This window comes from Colobus angolensis, unplaced genomic scaffold (genome assembly GCF_000951035.1).
Source record: "Colobus angolensis palliatus isolate OR3802 unplaced genomic scaffold, Cang.pa_1.0 Scaffold114, whole genome shotgun sequence".
Classification (NCBI taxonomy): domain Eukaryota; kingdom Metazoa; phylum Chordata; class Mammalia; order Primates; family Cercopithecidae; genus Colobus; species Colobus angolensis.
In genome coordinates this window covers 4,043,203-4,055,597 of record NW_012112475.1, presented here as the reverse complement: position 1 = coordinate 4,055,597, position 12,395 = coordinate 4,043,203, and the positions used below count along the sequence as shown (strand labels likewise).

At 45.1% G+C, this 12,395-nt stretch overlaps 1 protein-coding gene across 1 annotated transcript in view; it reads left to right on the top strand.

Annotated features, from left to right (window-relative positions):
• The first annotated feature begins 114 nt into the window (after positions 1–114).
• The window catches only part of TBC1D20 (TBC1 domain family, member 20), a 23,714-nt gene continuing 11,433 nt past the window's right edge, over positions 115–12,395 (top strand). Inside the window, exons 1-2 of the mRNA XM_011960697.1 lie at positions 115–449; positions 1,137–1,207. Of these exons, the coding sequence (XP_011816087.1) occupies positions 115–449; positions 1,137–1,207 (406 nt within the window). The remainder of the gene's footprint in view (positions 450–1,136; positions 1,208–12,395) is intronic.

Here is a 12,395-nt window from a genome sequence, read left to right as displayed (position 1 = left end):
CCTGGCGGCAGAGTGGCGTCCCCAGCCAGAAGAGCGGGCGGGAGCTCCGCGCCCCGGCTTTCTTCCGTCTGGAGAGGACCGGGACTCCCCGAGCGGCGGGAGAGGAAGAGGCGGATGGCCCGGGGCACGTCTGATGGGGAGAGGGCCTGGAACTGGGGGGCTCGGGCGGGTGCCGAGCTGACCCGAGGGAGCCTGGCGGCAGAGTGGCGTCCCCAGCCAGAAGAGCGGGCGGGAGCTCCGCGCCCCGGCTTTCTTCCGTCTGGAGAGGACCGGGACTCCCCGAGCGCGGGCAGGCCCACCCTGTCCCAGGCTTCCGCCACGTCCGCAGACTCACGGAGCCGCCTCCCCGAGGGAAATCAGCTCTCCCGAACTTCATTCACTGTCGCCGGCTTGATTGACGCGCTGTCCGCATACCGCCGATTTAATTACCATACAATTCTCCCTTTAAGGTGCACAGTTCAGTGATTCTTAGCACATTCACAAAGTTGTGCAGCTATCGCCACTGTCTGATTCCGCAATGAAACCCTTATCCATTAGCAGGCACTCCCCATTCCCCAGTATTCACGAAGCCTGGCAACCACGAATCGACTTTCTGTCTGTCTTCTGCCACCTATTTTAATGTGGTTTAGTTGTGTAAAAGCGACCTGGCGTTACGGCTCGCGCCTGTAATCCCAGCGCTTTGGGAGGCCGTGGTTGGAGGATCGATTGAGGCCAGGATTTCGAGGTCAGGCTGGGAAACATAGCGAGGCCTCATCTCTACAAAAAGTTTTTTTTAAAAAGCCAGATGTGGAGGCTCGAGCCTGTGATCCCAACGACTCAGGAGGCTGAGGCGGGAGGATCGCTTGAACCCAGGACTTGGAGGCTACTCTATGATTGCGCCACTGCACTCCAGCCTGGGTGACAGATGGAGACCCTATCTCAATAATGAGTAAATTATTGTATACAAAGCGATTCTATTTTTATACTCTTTTAGTTTGGACCATTTCTGTGAACTCATGTTTTTGTTGCACATTATGTTCTCAAATGTTTTTCATTCAATAAATACATGACAGTTAAAATTATGAATGTACACCGTGAACCAAGTTAAATAATCTTTTTTCCTTGAGGAAGACTAAGGTGACTTTCCCCATTTCCAGTCCTCTGATGGATGGTACCCATAACAGAGCCAAACACGTTATTCAACCCACGTATTTTGAGGAAGCTGCTGGTATTCATATTTTATTTTATATTTTATTTGGGCTCATTTTCTGTTTTTTCCCTTTTTCTCATGTTCTGATACTGAATGGAAGTGGAGCTCTGAACCCTTTGGCACCGTAACCCTTTCATTACTGGTGTTTGTGTGATGTCTGTCCTCATGGCATAATAGTCAATGCCCTAGGCAACATGGGTCTTGTGACTTGTTGGCAGTGCAGCTGTGTGTCTGCTGCAAGACTTTACCGCCTCTAGTTTCCTTGGTTTTGCTTCTCTGGATGAATGGGACACATTTAAAAATGAGGTTTTTTGTTTTTGTTATTGTTTTGTTTTTTAATCATATCAGAGTATTGTTGGCAAAGTTCCTAATGCTATCCGTCTTTTGTAGCATTTATGATCAGCTTGGTTTACTCACTAGACTTTTTTTCCATTATAGGGGTGAAACATTCTTAAGTCTTTATAACCTGCTGTATGTTCCAGGTAGTTAACAGAATCTTTGCTAATTTGGATACTGTTTTGTAGAAACTACTAGTTAAGACCTCCAAAAACAGAGGCTACTTTGTTTTATTTTGTGTTTAATAGGACTCTTAACCAGACTGAAATAAAGTTTTCCTCTCCTGCTGTGGTCTTCTGGTACAGACATGGAGTTAAAGCATTTTTTTTTTTTTGAGAGATGGGATCTTGCTCTGTCACCTGGGCTGGAGTGCAGTGTCACAGTCAAAGCTCACTGTCACCTCCCAACTCCTGGACTTAAGTGATCCTCCCACCTCAGCCTCCTGTGTAGCTGGGACTACAGGCATAAATTTTTAAGTTAATTTCCAATGTCAATGTCAGGAGTTGTGGGTGGGTGTAGGGGGATGTCTGTCTCCCTCCCTCCACACAATACGTCCCCAACCCTCTGTTGTTTTAAGACTAGCGTTGCTTAATGTGAGCTTAACTTCAGTTTAAAGACTGTAAAGCTTTTATGATAATGCAAGCTTAAACCAAATAATCAGTATGGAATTTTGTACTCTCACACGAGATTCCATTATATAAATTAGTTGATCCAAGTTAATATTTGTTTTGGTGATATGAAAAAATACATGAAAAAACTTTTAGAGGAGGCATGGATAGTGGTCATCTTTAGTTGTTATTTAGTGCTGTAATCCAGGTGACTTTGGACATGCCTATTACTCTGAGGAGGCAGAAATCTTTACCTGGATTCTGTAGCCAGAGTTGGGAGAAATTTAAGACGGTAGTGAGTTGTGTCATCTTTATCTGAACCATTAAGAACAACAGTTCAGGCTGGGCGCGGTGGCTCACGCCTGTAATCCCAGCACTTTGGGAGGCCGAGGCGGGCAGATCACGAGGTCAGGAGATCGAGACCATCCTCCTGGCTAACACGGTGAAACCCTGTCTCTACTAAAAATACAAGAAATTAGCCGGTGTGGTGGTGCGCGCCTGTAGTCCCAGCTACTCCGAGGCTGAGGCAGGAGAATGGCGTGAGCCCAGGAGGCGGAGCTTGCAGTGAGCCGAGATCGCGCCACTGCACTCCAGCCTGGGCGGCAAAGCGAGACTCCGTCTCAAAAGAAAGAACAACAGTTCAGTTAAAGTGTCCCATTGTTAAGATTAGGATTTTAGGGAGTTGAGTCTGATCTCCCTCCCTGACTACAAGACCCTGTTGCAGTTGTTTCTATACCTGTTGCTGTGGTACCCCTCAAATGAAGTCTGCTTTGCACTCTTTATAAATAAATAAATAAAAATAAGCATTCTAATGAAGAGTAGGCCAAAGTCATACCTATCTTCCTCTGTTGAATGAATTACTTTTCAGGCATCAGGGATTTATTTATAGCAGTCTTATATTTTGCAGCCAGCTGTAGGACAGTCATTTCGTTCCATCATGGTTATGATAGCCAAGACCTCTACTATAAAGGAATTTGGAAGGTTTCGGCTTTGGAGTAATAGTGCAGTCTCTTGTAAATGGGGCAATAGAGAAATTGGAGAAGAAAGGATTGAGGGAGATTAGAATGGCATACATTCTACCTCTAGATGAAATGTGGGCTTTTATTCCAAGCCAGATACGGCATTCTCAAGTCCAGAAATGTGTGTCCTCTAAATCTATAAAGTTTATCTTGAAATACAATACATAATAGGCATTTATTTAATCTTTTCCTGAACATGCCAAGAATAGCTCTATGGTGTTTCTCTTTCGGAAATAAACAGGATGTCTGTGAATTTGTTTTTCGGTGGAGATGCTGCTAACCTCCCTCCCTGTGTCATCTAGCAGTTGATCTCACTCTGTAATTCATACATCTTTTGCTCACTTGAGTTTTCTGTTTCCTCTTGCCTTTTTATGTCACAATGAAAATCTATACATTTAGTTGGAATAAAGTATTTGTCAGAGTGGCACACGTGGGAGTGCTTTCTCCATCGGCCACTGACATTTAATCACTAGGGTGTGGGGTTGAGGAAGGTAGTGTTGGGGCCTGAGAAAAACAGCAGTCGAAATCCACACTGGGGCAGCATCCTACTCTGGGAAACACCAGTAGTTTTAGAAATAGGCCAAAGAGTCTGCAGATCTGTTTAGAGAGTTCTGCAGTGAGCATCATCTTAACAGTATGGGAAAAATAATGTCATTTACTGCAAGCCAGTTTTTTCCAGAGGAACAATAAACTAAATCACTTATTATATTCTGCATGTATTTGTTGTGTTCCCACAGAGTGCCAAAAATTTTGAAATAGTAAATTTTGAAATGCAGTATTAAAAATAGAATTGGAGGCCAGGTATGGTGGCTCAACGCCTGTAATCCCAGCACTTTGGGAGATGGAGGTGGGTGGATCACTAGAATCCAGGAGTTCAAGATCAGCCTGGGCAACATTTTTTTTCTCTACCAAAAAAAAAAAAAAAAATACACACACACACAGACACACAAAAAGTAGCTGGGCCAGATGGAGCCTGTCTGTGGTCCCAGCTACCTGGGAGGTGAGGCAGGAGGATCACTTGAGCCCAGGAGGTCAAGGCTGCAGTGAGCTATGATCACTATTGTACTCCAGCCTGGGTGACAGAGTAAGACCCTGCCTCAAAAAAAAAAAAAAAAAAAAAAAATTGGAACAGAATCTTAAGAGAAATGAGTTATGGGAGGTATGATTTGAGGATTTGAGTTCAGAGTTAAGTGACATTCTGGCAAATGGTTTGTCAAAACCTCATGGAAATTGAGTTGACTGCATAGTGTTTTTCCCCCAAGATACAAGATTTCCTTTCCCCTAGATTGCCAAATAACATTTAGAAAGAGAAGTGAGGTGGATATATGTCTAAACAAACTGAAGAAAAATTATCATGCTCTTAGCAAATAGGTTAACAAGATTTCTGAATGTCAGCTTCCCTCAAGCAGTATTCAGTATTTGCCGCTCAAGTGCTGTCAATTTGTGATGTGTGGAAAGTGCAGGGATACTCCCAAGTTAAAAAAAATTAAATATGTTAGATTTTTTTCTCTTTGTTGGAAATGAAATTCTTCTCAGGTTTTGCCTCCACCAATGTTATATAAAAAGTCTTCTCTGTTTCCTGCGTGTTTTTGACCCCTCTTAAAAACATATAGTCTGGTCTTCCAAAGGATGGCCCTCAGGCCCAAAGTAAAATCCCTCCCTGTGTTCCTCCTGAGTGCAGGATAAACCCAGACTCCTTTGCGGGATGAATCCAGCCCGGCCTCTTTTACTGCGGTGCTGCCTGCTTCTGTTCTCTCCCTTTACCTGGCACTTCAGCGTCATAGAACTCTTTGTTTCCTGGACATGGTGTTTCTTTCATGTGACAAGGTCTTTGCATATAACTCTTTTCTTCTGCCTGGAGTACTTTTCCCTTAACACACTCTTCTCTTTGGCAAAATTTTCTTTTAAGAAGGTATCAGAGCCCAGTGTGGTGGCTCACATCTGTAATCTTAGCACTTTGGGAGGTTGAGGCAGGAGGATTGCTTGAGCCCAGGAGTTCAAGATCAGTGAGACCCCACCTCTATAAAAAAATTTTTTAAATTAGGCATGGTGGCACAGAAGTCTGAGGTGGGAGGATTGCTCGAGCCCTAGAGGTTGAGGCTGCAATGAGCTGTGATTGTGCCATTGCACTCCAGCCTGGGCAACAAGAGCGTAACTCCATCTCAAAAAAAAAACAAAGAAATAGTCATTCTTTCCTCTGGATTTTCATAATCCCTCACATTCTACTATATATAATAATTGTTTGTGTCCCTGCTGTGAGCCCTTCAAGGGCTGGGAGGGAGTAATTCATCTTTTTTATACCCAGTACAGTGCTTAGTACAAGTAGACACTCATTAAGTGACAGACTGAAGAATGACCGGACAAATGGGCAGGCAGATGAATGGGTGGAAGGACACACCTGAGTCAAGAGCTTGACATGTCTCATGAACAATTGACTAGGTGCTATGCTGACAGAAGAAACTGGAGATTTTTGTTTGTTTGTTTTTGAGACAAGAGCCTTACTCCGTCACCCAGGCTGGAGTGCAGTGGCACAATCATGCCTCACTACAACCCGCCTCTGCCTCCTAAGCAGATGGAATTACAGGTGCACGCTGTCACACCCAGCTATTTTTTGTAGAGAAGGTTTTGCCATGTTGCACAGGCTGGTTGCTCTCCAAATACTGGGGTCAAGCAATCCGCCCACCTTGGCTTCCTAAAGTGCTGGGATTATAGGCATGAGCCCCGTCTCAACTAAAAACCATGCCGGCTGTGCTTTTTATTTTATTTTATTTTATTTTTATTTCTATTTTATTTATTTATTTTTTTGAGACAGAGTTTTGCTCTTGTTGCCGAGGCTGGAGTGCAATGGCACGATCTCAGCTCATTGTAACCTCCACCTCCTGGGTTCAAGCGATTCTCCTGCCTCAGCCTCCCAAGTAACTGGGATTACAGGCACCTGCCACTACACCTGGCTAATTTTGTATTTTTAGTAGAGACGGGGTTTTGCCATGTTGATCAGGCTGGTCTTGGAACACCTGACCTTAGGTGATCCGCCTGCCTCGACCTCCCAAAGTGCTAGGATTACAGGCATGAGCCACCAGCCTATTTTATTTTATCTTTTATTTGTTTATTTTATGAGACAGAGTCTCACTCTGTTGCCCAGTCTGGAGTACAGTGGCGCGATCTCGGCACACTGTAACCTCTGCCTCCCGGATTCAAGCGATTTTCCTGCCTTAGCCTCCTGAGTAGCTGGGACTACAAGTGTGCACCACCACACTTGGCTGATTTTTATATGTTTAGTAGAGACAGAGTTTCAACATGTTGGTCAGGCGGATCTTGATCTCCAGACCTCAGGTAATCTGCCCGCCTCGGCCTCCCAAAGTACTGGGATTACAGGTGTGTCCAGAAGGGATTTTATTTTTAATGATTTCTAGGTAGGGTAACCATTTAATTTGGCATCCAAACTGGGACATATTTGAAAGTACAGGGAGCAAAAAGGGTTTGCTGTGAACAATTTGCCAGTACTCTAGGTATATACCAGGAAGATCTCAGACAAACGAGAACAAATGGTCACCCAACTAGGTTACCAGGAAACAGCAGTGAAGCCAGGAGGGCAGGTTTACCGAGGTGAAAAGTCACTTGTATTACCTTTCTGTCTGCACCTCCAATTGCACATGACTCCAAACCAGTTAGTGGTTCTGTTTATGTGGTTTTTATGTTTCAGGTCTCATAGGTAGCTCACCTGTGACTTACTAGTACCAACTTTAATTTATGTTAATAATGGGCTGGATGTGATGGCTCATGCCTATAATCGCAGCACTTTGGGAGGCTGAGGCAGGCAGATCACTTGAGGTCAGCAGTTCAAGACCAGCCTGGCATGGTGAAACCCCATCTCTACTAAAACACAAAAAAATTAGCCAGGCATGGTGGCAGCATGCGCCTACAATCCTGGCTACCTGGGAGGCTGAGGCCCGAGAATCATTTGAACCCGAGAGACAGAGGTTCCAGTGAGCCAAGATTGCTCCACTGCACTCCAGCCTGGGATACAAAGTAAGACTCTGTTGCAAAATAAATTAATTAATTAAAATAAAATAATAATAATAATGTACAGCTTTGTCATGGAAACAGTTTGTAGACTGTAGTCTCAGACTAGAACATTGCTAGGGAAGCTGCTTAGTGTCCCTTCTAAAATCTAATGTACCTTCTGATGTTAGTCCTTTCCAAAATCTACCCTACCTTCTGGTGATATCTTCCACTTCACGTGAACTCTGGTGCCTTGCGTCTAATATATACTACATGTTTTTGCATTAGTCTATTTACTGTCAAATGGAAGGGCCGTATCTCCTGGCCTTTCTTCTGTACCCTTCATCCCAGGCCCTGAATGTCCTTCCTTTCCTTTATGTGTATACACATTTAGTTTTATTGTAACAAGGCAACTCGTACTTTTTTTTCCCCCTTTTTTCTTATATAAGCAGGTGAATCCATGTTCTTTTTGCCTTTTTGTTTTTTTGAGACAGAGTTTTGCTCTTGTCACCCATGCTGGAGTACAGTGGCACGATCTCAGCTCACTGCATTCCCCACCTCCCAGGTTTAAGTGATTCTTCTGCCTCAGCCTCCTGAGTAGCTGAGATTACAGGTGACTGCCACCATGCCCAGCTAATTTTTTTTTTTTTTTTTTGAGATGGAGTCTCGCTCTGTGCCCCAGGCTGGAGTGCAGTGGTGCAATCTCAACTCATTGCAAGCTCCGCCTCCCAGGTTCACTCTGTTCTCCTGCCTCAGCCTCCTGAATAGCTGGGACTACAGGTGCCCGCCACCACACCTGGCTAATTTTTTTGTATTTTTCTAGTAAAGATGAGGTTTCACCGTGATAGCCAGGGTGGTCTTGATCTCCTGACCTCATGATCCGCCCGCCTCGGCCTCCCAAAGTGCTGGGATTACAGGTGTGAGCCACCGCGCCTGGCCTAATTTTTGTATTTTTAATAGAGATGGTGTTTCACCATGTTGGCCAGGCTGGTCTCAAATCCCCTGACCTCAGTGATCCACCTGCCTTGGCCTCCTGAAGTGCTGGGATAGGCTGGGTGTGGAGGCTCACGCCTGTAATCCCAGTACTTTTGGGAGGCCGAGACTTACGAGTCACGAAGTCAGAAGTTCAAGACGAGCCTGACCAACATGGTGAAATCCTGTCTCTACTAAAAATACGAAAAAGAAAAGAAAAAATTAGCCAGGCATGGTGGCGCATGCCTGTAATCCCAGCTACTCAGGAGGCTGAGGCAGGAGAATCACTTGAACCTGGGAGGTGGAGGTTGCAGTAAGCCGAGATTGCGTCTCTGCACTCCAGCCTGGGTGACAGGGCAAGACTCTGTCTCAAAAAAAAAGGGGGTGGGTAGGATTACAGGCATGAGCCACAGTCCCTGGCTGCTTTTGGTTTTTTGTTTGTTTGTTTGTTTGTTTGTTTGAGACAGAGTTTTGCTCTTGTTGCCTAGGCTAGAGTGCAGTGGCATATGGCATCGTCTCGGCTCACTGCAACCTCTGCCTCCCAGGTTCAAGCAATTCTCCTGTCTCAGCCTCCCGAGTAGCTGGGATTACAGGCATGTGCCACCATACCCAGATAATTTTTTGTACCCAGATAATTTTTTGTACTTCTAGTAGAGATGGGGTTTCTCCATGTTGGTCAGGCTGGCCTCGAACTGCCGACCTCAGGTGATCTGCCCACCTTGGCCTCCCACAGTGCTAGGATTACAGGCGTGAGCCACTGCGCCTGGCCTGTTGTTGTTGTTTTGAAACAGAGTTTTGCTTTTGTTGCCCGGGCTGGAGTGCAATGGCACGATCTGCAATCTCAGCTCACCGCAACCTCTGTCCCCTGGGTTCAAGCAATTCTCCTACTTCAGCCTCCTGAGTAGCCGGGATTACTGGCCTGTGCCACCACGCCCGGCTAATTTTGTATTTTTAGTAGGGATGGGGTCTCTCCGTGTTGGTCAGGCTGGTCTCGAACTCCTGATCTCAAGTGATCTGTCCGCCTCGGCCTCCCAAAGTGCTGGGATTACAGGCGTGAGCCACCGTGCCCGGCCTTGTTTTTGTTTTTAGAGACAGGTCACCAGGATACCTTCCTCCTTTTCCTGCCAAGCCCATTCTGCTGGAGTGGAAGAGTCCATCCAGTGCCTTGATAATAGGGTCTTGCTCTGTCACCTAGGCTGAAGTGCAGCGGTGCTATCATAGCCCACTGCAGCCTTATGCTCCTGGGCTCAAGGGATCCTCTCGCCCCAGCCTCCTAAGTAGCTGGGACCACTATGCCTGGCTAACTTTTCGTACTTTTTGTAGAGACAGGGTCTCACTTTGTTGCCCAGGCTGTTCTTGATCTTGTGGGCTCCAGTGATTCTCACACTGAGGCCCTCCACAGCACTGGGATTACAGGCGTGAGCCATTGTACCTGGCTCCCTTAACTCATACCTTTTTTTTGTTTGTTTGTTTGTTTGTTTTTGAGATGGAGTCTCACTATGCTTCCCAGGCTGGAGTACAGTGGTGCGATCTTGGCTCACTCCAACCTCCACCACCGGGGTTCAAGGAATTCTCCTGCCTCAGCCTCCTGAGTAGCTGGGATTACAGGCGTGCGCCACCAGGCCAGGCTAATTTTTGTATTTTTAGTAGAGACGGGGTTTTCACCATGTTGGTCAGGCTGGTCTCGAATGCCTGATTTCGTGATCCACCTGCCTCGGCCTCCCAAAGTGCTGGGATTACAGGTGTGAGCCACCGCACCCGGCCTTTTGCTCCTACACTTTTAACATTTAAAACTGAGCGTCATCATTTATTTTGAAACAAAAATAAAATTTAAAAATGAACAGGAACAAAATTACAATACAGAATTCAATTCCAAGTAAGATCCTACAGGTTATGCTGATTCTCCTAATCAAGTGGTGAGGCTCGAACCATCATTAAGAGAGAATTTATTGATTTACTGATTTATTTAAACTATATACATATGGTTGAGGCTGCAGTGAGCCATGATTGTGCCACTGCAGTCCATCTTGGGTGACTGAGAAAGATCCTGGTCTCAAGGCGTTGGACTTTTCCACTCCAGCAGAATAGGCTTTGCAGGAAAAGGAAGAAGGTGCCTGGAAGCAATGGGAGACAAAAGTGAAGAAAAGGCAGATGTGATGGGTGCTGCTTTGGATTTAACTTAAGAGACCAAAGATAGGTGAGTCTGAAGCCGAGAGAATGTATTGATTGATTGATTGAGACAGAGTCTTGCTCTGACGCTCAGGCTGGAGTGCAATGACGCTATCTCAGCTCACTATAACCTCCACCTTGCGGGTTCAAGCGATTCTCCTGCCTCAGCCTCCCAACTAGCTGGGACCACAGGCGCCCGCCACCATGCCTGGCTAGTTTTTTGTATTTTTAGAGACAGGGTTTCACCATGGTGGCCAGGCTGGTCTCAAACTCCTGACCTCAGGTGATCTGCCTGCCTTGGCCCCGCAAAGTGCTGGGATTACAGATGTGAACCACTGTCCCCGGCCGAGAATTTATTTTAAAAAGGTCGTCTTGCACTGCAAGGGTGTCCGTTAAACATCACAAGTAAGCATGTCAAGAGAGTTTTGCTCTCCTTCCTTTTTAAGGTACAGGTCTCAGGTTAGCTTGGCCCTGACCCACTGTAGTCTCTGAGCTCTTAGTCATTATTGTCTGCACGCGCCTTTTTTGACAATTATAGTCTACTGCCTTGTGACATTTGGTGTTGTCTTGTGTAATGTTTCTTGTATTTTTGACATATTTTCTCAATGGTACCGACAACCAGAAAGAACCGAAATACAGGCATCATCCATTTAAACTTCAGCAAGCCGTCCCTAAAAGCAGACATTCTGTATGCAAACTCTCAGAGCCTTTTACTCCTTTATCCCCCCTGATCTTAGCCAAAAGGACAAAAAGCAGTACTCTGTTATTTCACATAGAAAAATGATATGATAACTACTAACCACAAATTCCCAACCAATTTCCTAAAAAAGTTACTTATTTATTTATTTGTTTATTTATGTATTTATTTATTTATTTGAAGGCTGGTCAAGTAAAGCAGTGGGAATGGAAAAGGAACAAAGAAATCTGATTGTGATGAATGAGTTGTAAATAGCACCACACGGGAGACCAGCCCTAAAAAGCAGTTTAAACATGGCAAAATGCCTACGAATAACAGACTATCGCATAAGGATGTAAGATGCTTAAAACATTACTTATTACGGTTTTTAAGAAACAGTGCCTTTGTATGCAGTGTCACAGCCTCTCACCCCACCAGCCACACTGGAAACCCAAGTACCCTTTGACACTCTGGTTTTGAAAACATCTCCGTGTTGGCCAGGCGTGGTGGCTCATGCCTGTAATCTCAGCACTTTGGGAGCCTGAGGCAGGTGGATCACTTGAGGTCAGGAGTTCGAGACCACCCTGGCCAACATGGTGAAACCCCGTCAAAAAAAAAAAAAAAAAAATTAGCCGAGTGTGGTGGTACATGCCTGTAATCCCAGCTACTCGGGAGGCTGAGGCAGGAAAATCACTTGAACTGGGGACAAGGAGGTTGCAGTGAGCTGAGATTGTACCACTACACTCCAGCCTGGGCGACAGAGTAAGACTCCATCTCAAAAAAAAAAAAATCTCTACATGATTCTAATGTTTTTAGCAGTTGTAGTAACATGTAACAGGAGAGCTTTTCATGTGGTTTTGTTTTCAATGTAGTACTGAGTTTTGGTGACAAGCATTTTTCCTATCTAAACAACAGGAAAAAATTGTTACAGTAAGAGATGTATATGCTCTGTGAAGTTTGGGAATTAAGAATGAACAGACATTCTTTTATGAAAACATTGACACTAACTGCTAGGTATGCCTGAATTTACTGAGCATTTATTATAATTGTAATTCCTTGCTTATTACTTATACACTATATCTCCTTAGTGCTTTGCATATTATGTACTAATTAAATATCTTAGGTTGATTTGTAAAATACGTGTTGTTTCAGAGTGAGAAGAGGAACTAAAATTTAGTAAGTGTCTACTGTGTACCATGGTAACTATCCTGACAAGAGGGTGTCAGTCCAGAGGCCCAGAGCAGGGAAGTCATCTGCCCAAGATTATGGATCAGATAAGTGGCAGACCCAGGATGTGAACCAAGATCTGTCTGATTTTTTTTTTTTTTTGAGACGGAGTCTCGCTCTCTCGCCCAGGCTGGAGTGCAGTGGCCGGACCTCAGCTCACTGCAAGCTCCGCTTCCCAGGTTTACGCCATTCTCCTG